We start from the raw sequence: 20,609 nt of genomic DNA on the forward strand, positions 1-20,609 counted from the left end.
ACGTCAAACGCTTTCGATTTGACATTGACGGATATCATACTTCATTTCTGTATTTATTCGTATTACTGTGTTGTGATTTTTAATAAATTTTATAGAGCCAGTTAGAATGATTTAATGCTTGATTTACACTTTAGAATCTCTTCTTTGAGTTTTATTAAGGCTTTTGTTATGTGTGTATAAATGAAGAATTGAACACGTGAAAATGTTAAGTCGTTTTTCGGACGTGCTGCAATCTGCGGCGGACGTTGTGAGTGCAAAACAATTAATATTATCGGTGAATGTGCGTGTAGTGAACAAATTAATGAGGTTTCATTGTTTCAGCTGGCTCCTCCGGCCACACGGTTGGAGGATTTCGAGTACCATTGGAAGATGATACTTAATTTTTACCAGAACTACGACGAAAACAACAAACTTCATGTTGAGGAGACCAGGATACCGCATCACCTGCATCAAATGTTACAGGTATGTCTTTAAATATATCTAATTAATCAAATAATTAAAATTCTTCTGTCTTGTTATAGATCCAATTGGATTTGTGATATTGTGTGAATTATGTTTGCTGCACATGCAATATTGTTATAATTACATTTTCCAATGACTAAATATATTCGCTTACTACCTCCTAGGTGTAATACATGTCCAAAAAAGAAGTAATTGGCATATTTTTTGTTATGCATGCACTGAAAAATAATTCATATTTATATGAGTCTAAAAAACAACTGCGATAGTCATGTTTTAGTTGATTTATTATTCAACAATTATACATGCACATTTTAGACAGTATCTTTTATTTAAAGTTCATTTGAATAATAATTTCTTATTTTCCTTTTGTTAAAATTTATTCCATTTAAATAATTTTGATTTATAACATGGTAACAACAATGCAAATTTAACTTTGTGTCTCTTAACTTATAAATCACGGATTCCCTTATATAATCAATTACATGTTTGCACACTTTGATAAGAATCTGGTATCTATGTTATTTAATCATACACCAAAATTGTGTTCATTCTACAAATATAAATATGCAAATTAATTAAATGAAAGTCTAAATGCTTAACATATATATGTTGTATATTTATTTATATACACATTTGAACACTAGCATTCCACCCGACTTCCATTGCACTATTCTTATAAATTGAGAAAAGTTCCATACATACTTCTACCCCCTATTTTAGGAGAGTGAGGGGTTAGAAAGAGACAAAAAGAAGCCTATGTCACTCTCCAGCCCCCCAATTTACTTCACATAAAAAAGCATGTTGTAAACTCCTATTTTGACATTATAGGCTACAGATTATACAATAATACTTATTGGATTCTCTAGTAAAGCATTCTTAGATTTGAAATTGATTAAGGTTATAAAGATCTACTTCCTATGTAACTGTTAATCACTTATCTACTGATAACAGATATAGGTTGTTACAATGAAAACCAATTTGTCAGTTAAATAGTTTTAAAACCTTGATAAGTGAACCATTTTTTTTTATTTTGTATTATACAGGGTTATTTATAATTATGTAATAGCAACTAAGTTTTAAATTTGTGCTATCACAAATCTATCTCAAAATTAAAATTATATAAAATACATAAATAAATAATATTCATATATTTTTTATAATATAAATTAATACCCAATGTGTATATTATACCTATATACCATAGCACAATTGCTTTTAGTAAAGTGCAAATAAATGCAGCTGTACACCTGTCAAGAGGAACATCCAGATATATGGCCTTGTATACAGTATGCTACAAGTCTGAAGTTGTTTAGTTAGAATTTTAATTTGTTCTAACTATAAATGTATTGTATTCATTTCCTTAACATGTATGTGTCTGGTATGTATGTATGTATTGTATCAACATATTGATTAGCTACAGAATATACTGACTGATTAAATGAATAGTTGCGGAACTGTTTGATAAAAGTATGTTTTTAATTCATTACATAAGTAAAGTTAAAACGAAAAACCTAGTGATAACACTAGCTTCTGCCAGCAGCTTCACCCGCTTTTCCGGAATAAAAATTTCCCTGTGTTATTCCAGACAGTTATTCTAGATATCTCTTTACCAAAATGTTGGATTAAAGAGAAAATTGGATCAGTAGTTTTTGGTAAAAGAGTAAACATACACACATCCATATATCGTCACAAACTTTCGCATTTATGATATTAGTAGTTAATATCTGCTTTGTAGGTCGAGTAGTCGCAAGGCGCGACTCAAAGACAAGGAGTCTTGGGTTCGATTCCCGGGTTGGGCAAAGTATTTAAGGAGTCTGGAATTGTGTCCAATATATGACAATAGGCTCACCCTCTATTACATAAGACTTATATCATCAATAGTGAAAAGTGGGTGTACATTGTACAGTGACATTACGCGTAATGTGCACCTCTGCCTACCCCTTTGGGGATAAAAGACGTGACGCTGCTACATAATATGAATAACTGCTGTTTCTATACGTAAGATTAATCATAGGAGTTAATAAAATTAACAAGCTTATAATTATCATCATTATCTTGTTTGAACTTGGTACTGTTCTCTCTGATAATGAGTACCTGTTGAAATATAATCATGTTAATATACATCTGTAATAATATTTATATGCACATTCATAACTGGTGCATACATTTGTATTGATATGTAAGATGACCTTCATACATTAATGTCTTTATGCTTATGTTTACTGATGCTTGACTACTTTACTGAATCCGGAGCTGCGGACTGCCTAGCCGGTTACCGGGGCTCCGTCTCGAAAAGCAGAAGTAGGAACGGGGTGGTTTTTAGCATCTTTTCACCCCTTTCTTGTGTCTATTCACCCTTTTAATTCTATTCACCCCTTTTACTATTTTCTTATAACATAATAATTCGTTAAATAATGTTTTTCCGACCCAGAAAACTCGGCAACATCCTTAACACACAATTTTAAACGTTCAAATACCGAAACAATAACACAATTCTCAATATTTATTGCCTACCATAAAAACACAGACATTTATGTGAATGCAACACACATACACACACAGACTTTCATTTTAAAACAGTTTGTGAAATATAACTTTCACCTGTATTAAAAAACGGATGCAATAGTGTTAGGATTTCACGGTATCGCGAGTTTTTTAGCTGTCTAATGTCCGAATACTCAAACACTACTCAATTTTTAGACGCTCACAATTGTTGTTCTGTCCTTATCAATTCTTTATAAAATGACAGAGATAGCACGATATTTAAGTGCAACTTAAAATTGAGTAGCATTTCAGTATTCGGGCGTAACACTTTGATATGACCTTGATCGCTCGTGTTTCTGTTAATCAGCCCGCTTTCCGTATTTACTAGTGCAGGCGATTAGAATTTTAAATTAAATTTAATCGTTCTTTTTCTGTTGTATTGTTAATGATAGTGCACTGTTTTATGGAGTATTTTTGTTGAGATAGTATTTTTATAGCGGTTTTAGTGTTAGATGTTTATAGGTTTTTATAATATAACCATCATGGCTTTTATTTTCCGTAATGTTAGGTAGAGAGGCACTTATTATATGTTATATTTTCGGCAGTTATGAGTCCCGTGTAAGTACAGTACAAATATCAGTTAGGCAGATAATAAAAAGAAAAATGCAATTTAATAATACCTTTACTTATAGTAACCTAACCAAATAAGGCCTATGCCCCAATAAAGCCTATTTTGAAAATTTCCCTCTTCCCGATGTCAAATGGTCGCCAAAGTTTGTAGAAGTGTGCATGCACATTACTTAACTAATTTGAGCACAGCAAGCAACCCGTGCCGCGATTATGTTGGAACCTACAGACGAAAACAATCACGACGTGGAGCGCACTTTAGTTTTTATAAAATTCGAGTAGCGTAAACTGTTAGTATTTTTATATTTATCAGTATAGGGGAAGTCAGCTCAAAGCGGCCATAAGAGGCAAAGAGGCCACTCTTAATTTTTCGGTTATTTGAAATGATAGCGTAACGTTGCCTTTCTGTACGTATAACCAAACTCCCGCCTCGCGCCAGTCACTCATTTTCAAGCGGTGAGAATGAACCCGTGGTTCTAGTAACGACAAATATTTTTTTGTGCGTTTTGTTAAAATAATACGAGGTAAGTTGAACCTGTTTTGGTCAAAACTATTTATATTAAAATGCTTTTATTGCACGTTTAACGTTACTTATCTATTTTGCCTTTTTTGTGCGGTATTTGCTTCGAAATATAGTAAATAATGTGAGTGAAAATATTTTTTTAAATAAAATGGTTGTTAAAGGCAAAGCGGCTCGGGCAAAGCGGCCAACTGACCGCTTTGCCCTTACTTTCATATTATCGCTGCATAGATATAATTCTTATTTATTTTGTTTAGATGGTCAATAACTACAAGAGAAAAACAGCGCAGGCTTCTTGGGACGGAGGAAACGCCCGGGTGTCATCACTGTGAGGACCGCCTGGAGGACACGGTAGAACATACGGTGGCGGTGTGCCCTGGGTGGGCTGAGCACCGCCAAGTCCTCAGGGACCTCTCGCGCCCAGCACTGGTTCAGGCCATGGTGCGGACGCGAGAGGGACTGGGATGCCGTCTCCTCCTTCTGCGAAGCAGTCATGCTAGCTAAGGAAGAGGCGGGGCGCGTGAGAGAACAAACCTCCTCACGCCCCAGCCGTCGCGAGAGACACTCCGGGCGTCGGGGATCGCGGGACGATCTCCGGCCACCGTAAAGCCGGGTCCAGACGAGTGTAACGTGTAATGTAATCCACCGTGTAATGTAACATGAATTCTTCAGCGCGAGTGTTACATGTAATGCTCGTACTGCCGTCCAAACGTAGAATTCGTGTTACATTACACGGTGGATTACATTACACGTTACACTCGTCTGGACCCGGCTGTAAGTGCGGGTCTGCGGACGGCGAGCAAGGGTAGCTCACCGCTCGAACAGAACTAGACCCGTGTGTGCGGCGCGTCGCGTTCCGTGCGCGCCTCAAAGAGCCATCAGACCACCACAGATGGGGCCCAGTAGGGCTGATGCCTGGTCCGGAGCTGCGGACTACCTAGCGGGTTTACCGGGGCTCCGGCTCGAAAAGCAGGAGAAGGAACGGGGTGGTTTTTAGTCAGTAAGAGTCTGACACTCCCTGTCGCCTCGCCCAAGGCGGGAGAAGTCATTGGATGTTTTTCCCCCTCAAAAAAAAGGCTTCTTAGGACGAAGCTAGGTATAGGTAAAAACTCGTAGATTATGCATAGAAGATATTAAGACTTAAAATAATAGAAGTAAGTAGAACTTACATTATTATTGATTGAGATTGATAAATAAAATTATGACTGACTGTGATTAAAATAGGTAAAATGTTGTTGATTTTTTTATGTGAATTATATGTGTTGATTTTTGATTTTGCATTTTTATTTTGTCAATCACGGTATTTTCCAACAAAAAACAATTCATTGCTTGAAAACTTTTAGGGTGGCCACGCTGCCCTTACCCCCGTGGCCGCTTTGGGCGACCACTCGGGCAAAGCGGTTTTATGACAAGTTTTCGTAATCTGCAAATCATGTGATTATTATTCAACTTACGCAAATTTCAATTAGCCATTCCAAAAATTCGATAAATTCTCGACTAGCTAGTATAAAATTCTCTTTAAAAATCTTTCGCTCAATGGCTTTTTTTTAAACTCAAAGTTAAGGTGGCCGCTTTGAGCTGACTTCCCCTACGACGTGCCGTGTTTTGTCTGTATGACAATTATACATTTAGCCATCTCCTCACATTAGTGAAATAACTATAATATAATCGTTGTTTTGTTTACCTAAGTGCTATGTCCTAATAAAGCCTACAAAAAAAACGTGTAGGCCTTATTACGGCATAGTTGTTTTTCAGTAATTTCATAGAAAACGGATCACTAGCTTCTGTCAAAAAGAAAGCCAATGGATTTTGCAAAAGATGGAAAACGCTGTTAAAATGGTAGAAAGGGGTAAACGGGGTGAATAGATACAGAGAAGGGGTGAATGGATGTCGGGAAATTCTTCATAGTATCTATTCACCCTTCGAATTTTATGCACCCTGTTTTACCCGGTAGGCTGCTGCAGCCAGATATAACTTCCAAAGAAGTACGCATCATCTAAAGAGTGGTTTCCACTACACGAAAGCTAGGTCGGTCGCTAAATTGGCTACAGAACAAGAAGTTATTCTCATACGTTTGACTGATGCTGGGGTACCGATGACTTCAAAGATGTCACTTGGGTTTTACATGATGAGAAACTCGTGTAGCCTGATGTATAATGAACAAAATTAATTAATAAGATCTCATTACATTTATTATAAGCATTGACTAAGTTTTTTTATAATTAAGAAGTTAAATACTTACTAGTTTTTATTGAGGCCTTATTAAGACATAGGGTTCCCAATAAGGCCAAAGTGACACTTTAGTTATTTGTGTTTACAAAATTGTAATTTTTGTTTCTAAAGCCATTTTGATTCCATTTTTACAAAGTTTAATAAATAAATATAAGATTTTGAAATTATCAGCCCATTGTCATTTTAAACCTACGAGCTAGGCGGTAATAAAAATAAGGTAGGCCTTATTTGGTTAGCTTACCTTACATGTTTCCCTATAATGACTCTAACGAAGATTTCTTATTCGATTGTAGTCTGGTTTACATATTGATCTAAAATGTTGCTATTCTCAATGAATTGTTTACAAACAGACAATTCTGCGAGCCAGTATTGTTATAATTTCAAGGCCCACCGATCTTTATAGTTGTACCATTGACCAGACTTCTATGAATCAATTGGCAATAAGTCAATTAAAGTTATAGGTTTTTTACAAACCTATATAAATAGTCTCATAAAGTTGAATTGAAATAATTCTTGAAAGTAGAATTGTATGAAAAAAAAGATCTTGAGACAAAATTTTTAAACGTGGCCCCATACTCTCTCGACTCTCCCTCTTGTGTGCATTTACAAACATGTTACAAGAACAAACAAGTTCCCATACACATGACACCTAGACTCGAAACAACAATTTTTTAATCACAAAAATATTTGCTTCGTGCTGGAATCGAACCCGCTATCGGTTGCACGGCAGCCGGTGCATCTAACATTAATTTTCACAATAGTTTTTTTATCCCACAGTTAATAGTAGACGAAGAGAAAGAACAGCAAGGTGGCACAGTAGGACCTTGCATGGAGGCCATAGTGCAGCGGTCGATATGTCTGCTGGACGCGCTGTGCGCGCTGGCGGCGGCCGAGCGGCCCCCCGGCGCGCGCGCACTCGCGCTCACCACCGGCACCGCGCTGCTGCGCAGGACCAGGCAGCCCTGTGTTAATAGTGCGCATGTTTATAGGCCTCTGCAGGTAATTATACGGTTTATTTGTTGGTGTATTTGATTCGTGGTTTGTGAAGGGCCAGTTAAAATATTTTTGTGGATTGAAAACGATTAGACTCGAAATCTTTTGAGATCCTCACATCCCCAAACCAGAATGACTTATGCACGCTACGCATCTTACGATTTTACTGTGCAGTTTTAACTGTACAGTCGGATTGTACAGTAGGGTTAAGTGTAGAAAACCATAGGACTCTATAGTTTTAACTGAATCGAATCAAGAAGAGATAAAACTACAGGTAAAACTGTATACTTAAATTGTAAGGTGTATAGCGTGCATTAAAGGTCCTTCACTTACTACAATCTAAATTCTGTATACACTGCCAACCAAAATCGAACTCTATGTTACAGCGAATGTTAATACAATGCAACGAAAATCCAGCGTCACCGACAGAGAAGGAAGAAGTGGAACTACTGCTCACCCTGTGCGGGCTAGTGCGTAAAGAGCCAGGTCTCGCCAATATCTTCACGACACCCTTCGTAGAAGACAAGTCCACGTTGCTTAGCATACCTGAAGATATACAGAAACTTATACCTATTAGGAGTAAGGTTGGTATTTGTGCTTTATCTAATTTGGTTTAGCTGTTTTTGAGGTTGGTCATATCATTATTTGTTTCTTACAAACGTCTTTCTTTACGGTTACTTAATATAATAGAGTAGTCAATAATAAGTGAGAAACAATTTACACTCGATTTAAGTGTGGAAAAGCCATGCTTAAATGGGCCGGCTCGACCGGAGTGATACCACGGCCTCACAGAAAACCGACATGAAACAACGCTTGCGTTGTTTCTTTGTGTGAGTGAGGTTACCAGCGACTCAATTACCCCCCTTCCCAATCTCCCTATTCCTCGATTCCCCAACAACCCTTAAATTCCTAACCCTCAAAAGGGTGTGAGCGTTTTGAGTTTGCTTCCCTAATAAATAATATAAAGCTTTATTTTTTTAATAAGTACGCGTCTCATATAACTTACATTTACATCTCCATATTCCAGGTACAAACACCAAAGAAGAACCCTCTATTCGAAGTAGAGTTGCCCCCGAATCCTTTACGAAATGTATCGATAATTCGAACAGGCAAAGACGACTGTAACGCCACCTCTAGCAGCTCGGCCGACGACAACGCGTCGTGCAAGAGCCAGAAAACAGTATACGACGATAATGATAAATTCTTACTTATTGATCTGCTGTTATCTTATTTGAATAGTGCCGTGAGTATATTGTATTTCTGTTTTTTTTTTTTTATTATAGTTTTATTGGATTAGATTTAAGTTTTGAGAGAAAAAATTGGTTTAAATGTGTAATCTATGGTGGTTTAAAAAGTATTATGCGTACAGTACGACGCCAGAAATATTTCTTGAAAGACTCATTGTAATTCTTGTACAGTCACCTACAAATCTGTCCACAAATGAATACTAATTTTAATCAGTATAGTAATTTAGATGAGAAAGCGAAACAAGGTTATTTATTACGTCACATATCTGTTGAGTGGTTAAGTAGGTAATTACTTGGCACCCTAACAGACTAAAGTATGCATTCAGAATTTGACAATACCAGGGGACAAGAAAAGAGTAACAACTTATTAACTACAAATAATTTCAGGACAACCAAGTAGTCCTCCGCGCTTGCGAGGGTATAATGATAGTATCCTCGCTCCCTGAGGACGATATAGCCAACCTGGTGACCAGCTGCAGCCCGGCCTGCGAGACCATCGTGCACAAGCTGGCCGCCAAGTATAGAGCCATCCCGGCCAATGTGGACCCCAGCGATGTCGACCATCTTAATATTACTTGGGCGTGAGTATTATATGTCTAATAAAAAAAATAATAATAATAAAATAAGCCTTTATTGCTGTTTAAGTTTACAAAACATAACTTTACTTCTAATAACTAACTACCTATCTATACTTATCTATACTAATATTATAAAGCTGAAGAGTTTGTTTGTTTGATTGTTTGTTTGAACGCGCTAATCTCCGGAACTACTGGTCCGATTTGAATAACTCTTTTTGTGATGAATAGTGCATTTATGGAGGAAGGTTATAGGCTATAAAACGTCACGCTATGACCAATAGGAGCTAAGCAGAGCGGGTGAAACCGCGCGGAAGTAGCTAGTGCCTAATAAAAAAATAAAAAAAATTAAGTTTACAAAATATAACTTTACTTCTAATAACTAACTACCTATATATTATAAATGTTATCTTTCACGTAATTAACTTATTATATCGGCGTTCGGTTCAAAAACAGCTTGTCTTTCGACATAGGCCTCCTCTAAAGATTTCCATTTCTCCCTGTTTTTTGCTACTCGGATCCATTCCGTGTATGTCTAATGGCTTTTTACAAATATTACAGCGACTGATAAAGTTCTGTATTGTTGCCGCAGCGGATTTTAAGAAATTTTTATTATATTATAGCAAAGGTGTATTCTCTAACAGTTGTTCGAAATTTCAAATCAATTTCGTAACAAAGGTTCTATTTTTGAGTTTTAAATGGTTTTCAAAGATTGTTTGATACAAAAGTTTAAGATACGCGCCCACAGGCCCGCATCGTACGCATCGCACGCAACGGATTTTAGTTTGTCTTATATAGAAACTCTTACAACTGCGTCGCCCGCATCATCGACAACTCCTACATGCGATACGTACTAATGACGTCATACGGAATGCGCTAAAGGGATGCGGGCCTGTGGACGCATACCTTTAGCGTATTTAGTATTATTTTTCCATGCTTTATGTTTCAGGTATGTGGCACAAGACTTTGGTGACAAATCATACAGCAAGTTCCACGGGTACAGAGAGCTGACGAGCTTCTTCTCCTGGCTTGATTACTGCGATACTCTGATGAAGGTCAGTGTACTCTGAATCTATATAAAAATGGCTCCAATTGATAATTCAAAATGTATTCTGTTACTCCGACTTATTTCTTTACTGATACTTTTAAATATACTTACTGGAGTTCTAGAAAAGACAAATAAAAAAAACTATTCAAATGCCATATTTACACTGTTTTCAATGTAATGTAAATGTAATATTAAAACATGAAATTAACTTGACACCATTATAACAAAAAACTCCTCTAGCTTCAGTCTTAACAAAAACAAACCTTACATCCTTATAACAAAGTCTATATTCCTACAGGAATGCCACCCGACTATAGCGGCGCATTTGTCCCGTACGTTCCGTCAGAACTTCCTAGAGGGCGCGGCAGAGTCGGGCCTCACTGACTTACATCATGCTGTGCTCGTCACCGCTATACTAGCCAAGTGTCTCAAGGTTATCGACTCTCCGGATCTTATTAATGGTATGTTAAATCAACGCAATTGACTTATAAGCTATGTGCTTATCATCATACATTAGTACATAGACAGATTTAAAAAAATTACATCTGTGTAATTCTTAAATACGACTGGAATTATGAATGGATCTCAATTCGTTTGAAACGTTGGATTGATATAGATTTTTAGATTAATTCTATTGCGTTTCTGTTTTAGAACCCAGATCTAGAGATTTTAGTAGACTGTCGAAACCGCTGAAATGGTCAAAATTAAAGGCAAATAGTTTATTCCAATTAAACCTTAATAAAATAAATAGGTACCTACTACCTGGTTTTTTATTTTCAATGTTTCTTCACTTTAGAGAGTTTTCTTCGGAATCGTAAAACATTTTCTTCTTAATTAATGGTGTAAATAACTAAATGCCTTCTTTTTAATCCCCCAGAGTTCTCGAACTGGCTAGTAGGAGAGGGCGAGGTATCGGAGTGGCCACTCCTGCTGGCACTCGTCAACAACTGTCTCACCGACAACCACGACCTCACGCTCGAGACACTGCGATTCTTTGAAGTACGTATCTTTTATTATTTATTACCAAAATATATTTGTGAAATTATATATATTACTATTTAAGAAATCGTATCGTGTTTTTATTTTCTATTTAGCAACTTATGCACTTAACAACAAAGTAAATTATATCTATGTGTAATGGCGTACTCTCGTAACTGTTTGACGTGGTAACTCGATTAGTTTTAAGTTACATCAAGATCTTATATTCAAAAGCAGCACAATTATAAACTAGCCATGCGGCAGCGTATCAAGCCAAGTTCAAACGAAGGAACTGACTGGCCATTGCCGAGTGTAATGTTAGACGAAAACTATTTGGTGCCACTGTTTACCCCTCAATAATTCGAAACCTATTTATATAAGAAATATATACTAATCCTTACCGTACTACGTTTCCAGACGATAATCGAGAAGGGCACGGAGCACAGCATCGACCGCGTGGTCCTGTCCCGCGTGGCGTCCCGCGGGTACTGCGCCGACACCGCGCCGCCGCGGGACGACGACGAGCGGGACCGACTCAACGACCTCTCCATCGGACGCGAGCGGGAGTACAACAGGTATGTGTCCTATAGGCATGGTGACTGGTCCCGCGGGTACTGCGCCGACACCGCGCCGCCGCGGGACGACGACGAGCGGGACCGACTCAACGACCTCTCCATCGGACGCGAGCGGGAGTACAACAGGTATGTGTCCTATAGGCATGGTGACTGGTCCCGCGGGTACTGCGCCGACACCGCGCCGCCGCGGGACGACGACGAGCGGGACCGACTCAACGACCTCTCCATCGGACGCGAGCGGGAGTACAACAGGTATGTGTCCTATAGGCATGGTGACTGGTCCCGCGGGTACTGCGCCGACACCGCGCCGCCGCGGGACGACGACGAGCGGGACCGACTCAACGACCTCTCCATCGGACGCGAGCGGGAGTACAACAGGTATGTGTCCTATAGGCATGGTGACTGGTCCCGCGGGTACTGCGCCGACACCGCGCCGCCGCGGGACGACGACGAGCGGGACCGACTCAACGACCTCTCCATCGGACGCGAGCGGGAGTACAACAGGTATGTGTCCTATAGGCATGGTGACTGGTCCCGCGGGTACTGCGCCGACACCGCGCCGCCGCGGGACGACGACGAGCGGGACCGACTCAACGACCTCTCCATCGGACGCGAGCGGGAGTACAACAGGTATGTGTCCTATAGGCATGGTGACTGGTCCCGCGGGTACTGCGCCGACACCGCGCCGCCGCGGGACGACGACGAGCGGGACCGACTCAACGACCTCTCCATCGGACGCGAGCGGGAGTACAACAGGTATGTGTCCTATAGGCATGGTGACTGGTCCCGCGGGTACTGCGCCGACACCGCGCCGCCGCGGGACGACGACGAGCGGGACCGACTCAACGACCTCTCCATCGGACGCGAGCGGGAGTACAACAGGTATGTGTCCTATAGGCATGGTGACTGGTCCCGCGGGTACTGCGCCGACACCGCGCCGCCGCGGGACGACGACGAGCGGGACCGACTCAACGACCTCTCTATAGGGCGCGAGCGGGAGTATAACAGGTCGGTGGCCAATTGTTTATCAATATCAACTAACTATATTAGACTTGTGGTTGATAGTCATATTGTTTTTTTTATGGTATAAGCCGGTAAACGAGCATACGTATCAGTGGGTTAGAAATTTAAGGGTTGTTGTGTAATCGGAAAGATTGGGAAGGAAACAGGAAAGGGAAGAACTTTGTCCAATTCCAGAGGCAGGCAAAGTATTTTTGCGTTATGTATGTCTTGTAAGGGACTTTGCCTAGTGTTTTGCACTTTGCCCTCTCTTGTAATGGGTCTTATAACGTGACTGAAAAGGGTGTCTAAAAGTACCTAACTTCTCTTTTCGGTTAATATAGTAAAAAAATTTGTCGTAACAAATCGACTTTAGATAAGTTGAAGTTTACTTTATACAGTTATACATGAATTTTAAACCTCTCTCACGTATGTTATTCATTTTATGAAATGTTTTCCATTCGATAAACCGATTCTTAAGAAACATTCAAATATTGGTCAAAAATCCACATTAAAATGAGTACTGTGGGTGCAAACTTAATGTAGAATAAAAATCAATCACGCGAATATTTATTAATTATATAACACAAAAAGTAATCTCTTCCTTCCATTCTCCAGGGAAGCGATGAAACAGCTGCAGCACGAGGACCACGTGAACGAGCAGATCACGGACATCCTGGCGCACGAGGGACTCGAGCCCGGACTGCGGCCCGGGGACGACAACATACACAGAGTCATTAACAGGTGGGTAGCGACCGTATAACTGTATGCATGTAGTAGTAGTACTTATTACAAGTTTGTGCTGTCTGTTGATATTTTATTGTAAAAGGGTTTTTTTGTTTAGTTTTTTCGTTAGAAAATTGTTTTTTTTTTAATGGCAACCTAGTCTCCAATACGGTGTAGTGTTGTCGACTACACTGCCAGTGTCAAGTGGTGACGGCAGATTTGGTAAATTGTTGTGTATCAATTTCAAGTTAGAATTTTGATTAAGGAATTAAGGAGTCGTTTATGTGCAATATGTTCGTCGATTGATTGCTTTTCTACCAGAGTTGTGCTATGTAGCTATGCTACGAAGATGTAATAGCTAAGCTGTGAAACTGTGATCGTTTCCACTAATACTAAGCTTTGTAGCTGTGCGAGGAAGATGCGCAGTTTGAGATGTATCGATAGTATGGAAGCCATCCATAGCACGTATCTTTCCATATAAAAAACATAGTTTAACTGAGTTCCACCGGTGCTAAGCTATGTGTACCAACGAATATGATTGGTGGAAACAAAACGCATTCACAGCAACGTAGCATAGCACGTGTCTGGTAGAAAAGCACTTTAAGAAAAGCAGTTATCTTTGAAGAAACTATTATTGAGTTAGTGTTGTAAAAAGAATGTTATAAATTGCAACTTTTCTTTCATAACCTGAATTTAAACAAATATTTACAGACAGCATAAACTTATATTTCTACATAATATACACAATATTAATTTTATAAAAAACAGCTATCTGGTTGTTTGGTTGCTTTGCAAAAAACAGCTTTATATACACATAACTATAATATACTTAGCTTTAAATAAAAACGCATTTTTAACAATAACTTAAAATTTTTAGCCGGCTAATACGAATCAAAGAAATCATCGAAGAAATGATGAAAAGCGAAAGCGAATCTAATTTACCCACCGACAGTACTGCCAGACTAAATAATGATAGTGATTAGTTTTAGATTTTTTGTGATGGTAACATTTTTTTTTCAATACTGAACTAGTTTGCCAGAAATATTAGACGATAAACATTTATGCATAATTATAGTTATCAGTGAGACGATTTTTTTAATGAGATTGAGTTACAAATTCCATTGAAAAATGAACTTTATTTCCTATACATAGATATCATTTTTCATTGAACTACAGTTTAATTAGATTTGTATGTCAGTTTGACTTCCAATCATATTTATTTTGCCAAATGAAGCTCGTAGGCAGCTCTATTAAATCCCACCTTGGGATTGATCTAAGTTTATGACAGAAATTCAATAGAATTTAATGTCAAGAATATACATCTTCTTGCCAAGCTAATTCAAAATGGAGGCACAAAACTGTAGCTTAACCTACATCATAAATTGCTAGAAAGTAACAAGCAGTAAGCAGCCTAAATATTAACTTAATACACAACTAAAGTATTAATTTAAGTCAAACTTAAGTTAATTGCTATCCTTGTCTAATATCCTGAGATGAAAAGAAACAAAACATATTTTCATAAGTTTGTCTACACTACTATTTATATTTCTTTTTCTCTTTCTCTCTTCCTGTGTTAGTAAAGGATAGCAATTGCTTATGTTTGATTGCATAATGCGTAACTGATAAACAGGTGTTGGGTTTCCTAAAATATATTTTTTTATTATGTAGGTAGGTACAATTGATTTTTATTTGCCCTAAAATATGAAAAAAGACACTAACCGCCGTACTCAGAGTCATTTAATGGTTACTTAACCCAGTCCTTAGCTATTGTTTTCGGAACAAAATCGTTACTAAGGAATAGTTTAAGTAATCATTAATTGTCTCTGAGTACGGCAATCCAATACGCATTTTAACAAGTAAATAAATAAATGATGAAATCAACCTTTTCTTTCCAATGACGCATTTTTTTTTTTTCGATTTTAGGACAAATATTAAAAATACATATATTGTTTTTAAATAATTCACAGTTGTCATAATCATATTCACGTACAAATAGACTTGCCATAAACTCATTAATTTTAAGTTCGATAAGTTGTAAATAACGTAAAATTTAGTTTAAATTTAAACTGGCATCTAGGTGTTTAGATATAAATATAAACAATCGTAATTACGGAACATTTCGCGTTTATTTTAAAAAGTAAATTATAATACAAATTACTGGTAACACTTGGATACATCGGACTGATTTTACAATACAACTTTTATACGGCTTTGAATCCAAGTTATACTTAGTCTCGTCCATGAAGCAAATATAAAGAGATGTCATAACTGGATTTCCGTTTAACATAATGCGTGACACTTTACGGGGACCGCTAGACGTTGCAAACCACGCCCTTCTTTATTTTCCAACATACAGTCTCATACTACAAAAACGTTGCCAATTGTCCACATTTTAATGAACCACTTTTTGAGCGCTTATAATCTATTTACACCTTCTTACTTATAATATCATTGAGCGACCCCGTTCAGTGATAAAATGACCCCGCTCAACAAAAAAATACCAATTTTTTGTGCCACAGTGCACAATCACATTATGGCATCTTCTCTTTGTACTTGCTTCATGGTTTTGTCATGGGATATCCTTTTCCATTCTCGCCTAAAATAGACGTTTTGTCACATAATAAATAAACGCGATATTTTCCGTATTTCTTAAAACGGCTGCTCACAACGTAATGTAAATATAATTAAATAAATATGTACATATAATATTCATGGGAATGTAAAACATATTAACTAGTTTTTAAAATAGTAGATTTTTTCAAAATTATCAATGTTTTGGCCATATTGTTTTATTTTATAGTATATTATTTGGAATGAAATTATTAATTTATACGAATTATTTATATGATAAATGCACTGAATTTAAGAATCTTATTTGATGGAAATTATCGATTTTATAGAATTTATTATTTAAATATATATGTGTCATTTATTTTTTTACAATTTATAGGTATATTATAAGGCTGTAGGTAGAATACATTTCCGAAATCTGTCCAATTTCTTTATTTTAGTTATCGATGTTATTTTATCGATAGCCTGTTACAACACTAATGCCAGTGTCTGAGAGACGATTTATTCCTATGCTAGAGGCTAACGAGTGATATATCTGGCTACGGCGTAATTCAATTGTGTATTAATTTGTTATTTATAAAATGTATACAAAATATTTGAATTATAGATAGATTTAATTATTTTGTCGTATTAAAAAAATCGACTATCAAAGCGGGTAGAGATCAATATTATTTTATATTAATAATAAGAGAATCGCTGAGATACATCCTACTAATGTGAACTAAATTGGTAGTTGCTGGCCTGAGCGTATATTATAATAGAGCGTATATTAAAAGTGCTTTAAGCTAAGCTCCTGTTTGTATATGGCGGACACACAAACATTACTATACATACACATACACGTAGTTGCACTTAGCTTTTATGACACTCGTGAGAGGAGGTGTGGTGAAATGTATTCCTACTATGCCGTCGCTACACTGCAAGCTCTCGATACTCTGTACCCTTCGTACGAGTTTACTTTACGTTTAACGAAAACGAAACGAGAGCGCGTTCGATGCTCTGATTGATACCAATCAATCAGAGCGCCGATTCCGCTCTCCTTTCGATCTCGTTAAACGTAAAACAAACTCGTAGTAAGCCCTCGGGCATCTAAAAATAACTTACTTATCACAAACCTTTTGCCTAACTTATTTATAAACAAACAGAAGTAACAAATTAATACACAATTTGTGTCATATAATTTTGTGATAAACTTAATAATATATTTTGCGTCGGAAGGGTACGATGATGTATTCCCATTATCTTGTTAAAATTATCGATTCAATGTCTAAGGATTATAAAATAATCCTATGCTATCTTATTACAAATCGGGTTTTATTTTGTTTTATAGAAAGTGTATGTTGAAGCACGGAGTCAGGTCGTAAATTAAAGATGGTTTTGGTTCCAATCACTTTTATATTTAGATAATTTTTGCAAACATTACACATGCGGCCAGCCTGCATAAATAATAAAACACGGTGCATTGTCGACCCCTTTTTTTTTGAGGGGGCAAAATCATCCAATGACTTCTCTCGTCTTGGGCAAGGCGAAAGGGAGTGTCAGACTCTTACTGACTAAAAACCACCCCGTTCCTACTCCTGCTTTTCGAACTGCGGAGCCCCGGTAAACCCGCTAGGCAAAAAAAGGTAGTCCGCAGTTATTGTCGACCCCTACATGTACAATATAATAACTTCAAAATGTCACCGTACCCTACCTATTTTAAATATAAACTTTTCTAGCATTATAAGATCTGTGATTTTGTATGTAATATTGCGTATATTTTGTATGTGATACATATGTGTATATATGAGATTAAACGTATTGAATTGAACGGTTGTTTCATTGGCCCGTTGTTTCCAGCTTCCTGCTGCTACTGCCGCGGGCGATACTCTCCGACCCGGTGGGCGCCGACTACGAACATTATATACACGATGCACATAGACGATATCAGGTAAATACGCAAGTAATTACATAGTATTCATGGTATTTAAGGCTCTAGACAGATGGACTGGATTTTAACTGCAATTAAACTGCAAATTGCAGATCAAGGGCAGTTTGAATGCAGTTGACACGACTGCAATGGGACTGCAAGCCAAACCATACAGCCCAGCATTATGTGAACAGCACACCTACTGCTGGATTGCAGTTGAAATGCAGTCCGTCTGTCTAGAGTCTTACTTTTTTATGGTACAAGCCGGTAAATGAGCAGACGGATCACCTGATGGTAAGCAATCGCTGCCGCCTATGGACACCCGAAAGACCAGAGGCGTTACAAGAGCGATGCCGGCCTTTTGAGGGTTAGGAATTTAATGGTTGTTGAGGGGATTGGGAATTGGGAAGGGAGCAGTTGGGCTTTTAAATCACAAAGAGGTAGTTAGGAAAATAGAAATTAGGTCTGACGCTCATTTTTGTGTTGTGAATTTTAGAAATGAAAAATCTCTACATGACCGTTTCCGAAATTAGAATTTACTAGAGCTAATACTGATTCCCACTTATGTGATATAGTTGCTAATAGCTATGTAATATAATTTCTGATAGCAAAGTGCTACTGGATTTTAATTTGTTTAAAATTTTATTGAAACACGAATGACCTCACTCTGATACTGAGAAAAACGACGAGAAAGTGAATTTGTGTAAATATCGCTTCTATAATTCTCGATAAAACAAGTTTAAGAACGCTTGACTTAACTCCGATATCGGGTCAAGCCATACTTCTCCAAATTTTTTTACCAATAAAATTAAATATGCGAGTCTGTACGAAATTTAGGAATGTTTATTATAAGAAACCACAATTTTTTAACAACTTATCTAGAAGTAAGTACTTGTACCAGCAAAAACCAATTTTTAGCATCCCATTCATAACAATTTCAGTACTGGTTAGACGCGACCTCCACGTTCAACTGGCCAGCGGACTACAACGGAGTGGACACCACAGCCAGTTCTACACACAGCTACGACAGTAGACCCGAAGCTGACATACACCTAGACGAAGCCTTTGAGCCGATCAAACTAGAGCCAAAAGACCCAATAGACCCAAAAGACCCAAAACAGTTCTCACAAAGACTAGTCTTAAGATCTCGAGATCTGACCTCACAATCTTCACAAACTGAGGAGGAGTTTGATGAAGGACCCTTCTTTAGAATGATATTCAAGCTCCTTGCTAACATGCCCTCACAACCTTACCAGGTCAATCTACATCTCACGTCCATAATCTCCCAGTTAGCTTTGTTGCCCCATCCGAATCTTCATGAGTATTTGCTTAACCCAACGTTACCGACGGCTAAGAAAACCCCGACGTTGTTCAAGTCTCTCCAAGAGGTGGCGCGCCGGTTGACAATGGAGATCCCGCGGTTAAGGAACTTTAAGAAGATCATTGAGAATACTCGGCTCTGGCTCATGAGTGAGGATCCTAGTTATGATGAGAAGTAAGTATCAGGTTACTGCCTATTCGATTAATGCTATCCATTAACCCTTAGAGCGCCCAGTTAAATATCAATTAACGTGTACGTGGCGTGCGGCTACAAATCGATAAAATTACAAAACACGGCGGTCGCATATTACAAAAACGTTGCCACCTGTGTCATGTTGTATAATATCAATTTACAATGTTAGTATGTGAATTTACATGACTTATATTCGTATCGTCGCGACTTTTATCCTTGAAGAGGTAGATAGAGGTGCACATTGTAGCACTGTATAATGTACACCCACTTTTCACCGTTTGTGTTATAAGTCCCATGTAAAAGGGGGTGAGCCTGTTGCCATATACTGGGCACAATTCCATGACTTATACATGACATTATATCATTCCAGTGCCGACCACAACCAGTTAGTAGAAAGCCTGATAGTACTGGAAGAGTTCTGCAAGGAGTTGGCAGCTATAGCGTTCGTCAAATACCAGCACACGCTGCATATGCAGAGGTAAGCGACAAGTACATAGGTATACTCGTTTAGGCTTGCGTAGTCCCATTGAGATGTAATGAGGATAAGGACTATCATTGATATAAGTTTTTAAACTGACATGGTCACTAACACTAGAATTGGAACTTAAAACGGGATATTTACCATGTTTTTAAATTTTTATGAGTTTCCGATATTTCGGCACTGTTGCAAGCGCCATGATCACGGATAAACAGTTTATCCGTGAAACATGGTAAATATCCCGTTTTAAGTTCCAATTCTAAGACTATCCTTGGTATAGTACCATTAGTATGAGTATGCTTTACGTTAAAAGTAATCAAAACGAGAGCGCGTTCAGCGCTCTGATTGGCCGTCTCGAATAAACCAACCAATCAGAACGCTGAACGCGAGCGTGGGCGCGAAGGGTAGTATTTGTAAATGATTCCCGAAACTAAGAAAATTTTCTATGTCGTGGTTGCGTTTACAAACATATAATTTAACATACTAATTACAGGTAGATTTTTTTTTTGAGGGGGATAATTAATAGGTATTTAATGGCTTCCCCCGCCTTACCTCCCGGGCAAAGTGAGAGGGAATGTCAGACTCTTACTGACTAAAAACCACCTCGTTCTTACTTCTGCTTTTCGACTCGGAGCCCCGGTAAACCTGCTAGGCAGTCCGCAGCTCCGGGTC

The 20,609-nt window shown here is 38.1% G+C and overlaps 1 protein-coding gene and 1 long non-coding RNA gene across 2 annotated transcripts; both read left to right on the forward strand.

Annotated features, from left to right (window-relative positions):
- The first annotated feature begins 21 nt into the window (after window positions 1-21).
- On the forward strand, window positions 22-20,157 carry LOC118278280 (FHF complex subunit HOOK interacting protein 2A). Its single transcript, XM_035597501.2, has 14 exons — window positions 22-247; window positions 322-462; window positions 7,103-7,324; window positions 7,705-7,902; window positions 8,346-8,561; window positions 8,953-9,146; window positions 10,090-10,195; window positions 10,487-10,649; window positions 11,066-11,187; window positions 11,584-11,741; window positions 13,359-13,484; window positions 17,877-17,967; window positions 18,888-19,441; window positions 19,830-20,157. The coding sequence occupies exons 1-14, from the start codon at window positions 203-205 to the stop codon at window positions 19,939-19,941; spliced, it is 2,448 nt and encodes an 815-aa protein (XP_035453394.2). The 5' UTR covers window positions 22-202; the 3' UTR covers window positions 19,942-20,157.
- On the forward strand, window positions 2,510-5,364 carry LOC126911706 (uncharacterized). The gene is made up of 2 exons (XR_007706231.1): window positions 2,510-4,097; window positions 4,351-5,364. It is a non-coding gene; the product is annotated as an uncharacterized LOC126911706 (long non-coding RNA).
- Window positions 20,158-20,609: the final 452 nt, after the last annotated feature.

The sequence above is a fragment of the Spodoptera frugiperda genome, chromosome 18, assembly GCF_023101765.2.
Source record: "Spodoptera frugiperda isolate SF20-4 chromosome 18, AGI-APGP_CSIRO_Sfru_2.0, whole genome shotgun sequence".
Taxonomy (NCBI): Eukaryota; Metazoa; Arthropoda; class Insecta; order Lepidoptera; family Noctuidae; genus Spodoptera; species Spodoptera frugiperda.

Bases quoted from the DNA above. Each gene is read 5' to 3' on its own strand.
- LOC118278280 (XM_035597501.2), top strand. From the start codon at position 203: ATGTTAAGTCGTTTTTCGGACGTGCTGCAATCTGCGGCGGACGTT. The intron at 248-321 runs GTGAGTGCAAAA...TCATTGTTTCAG, and splicing joins TGCAATCTGCGGCGGACGTT to CTGGCTCCTCCGGCCACACG. The intron at 8,562-8,952 runs GTGAGTATATTG...AAATAATTTCAG, and splicing joins TATCTTATTTGAATAGTGCC to GACAACCAAGTAGTCCTCCG.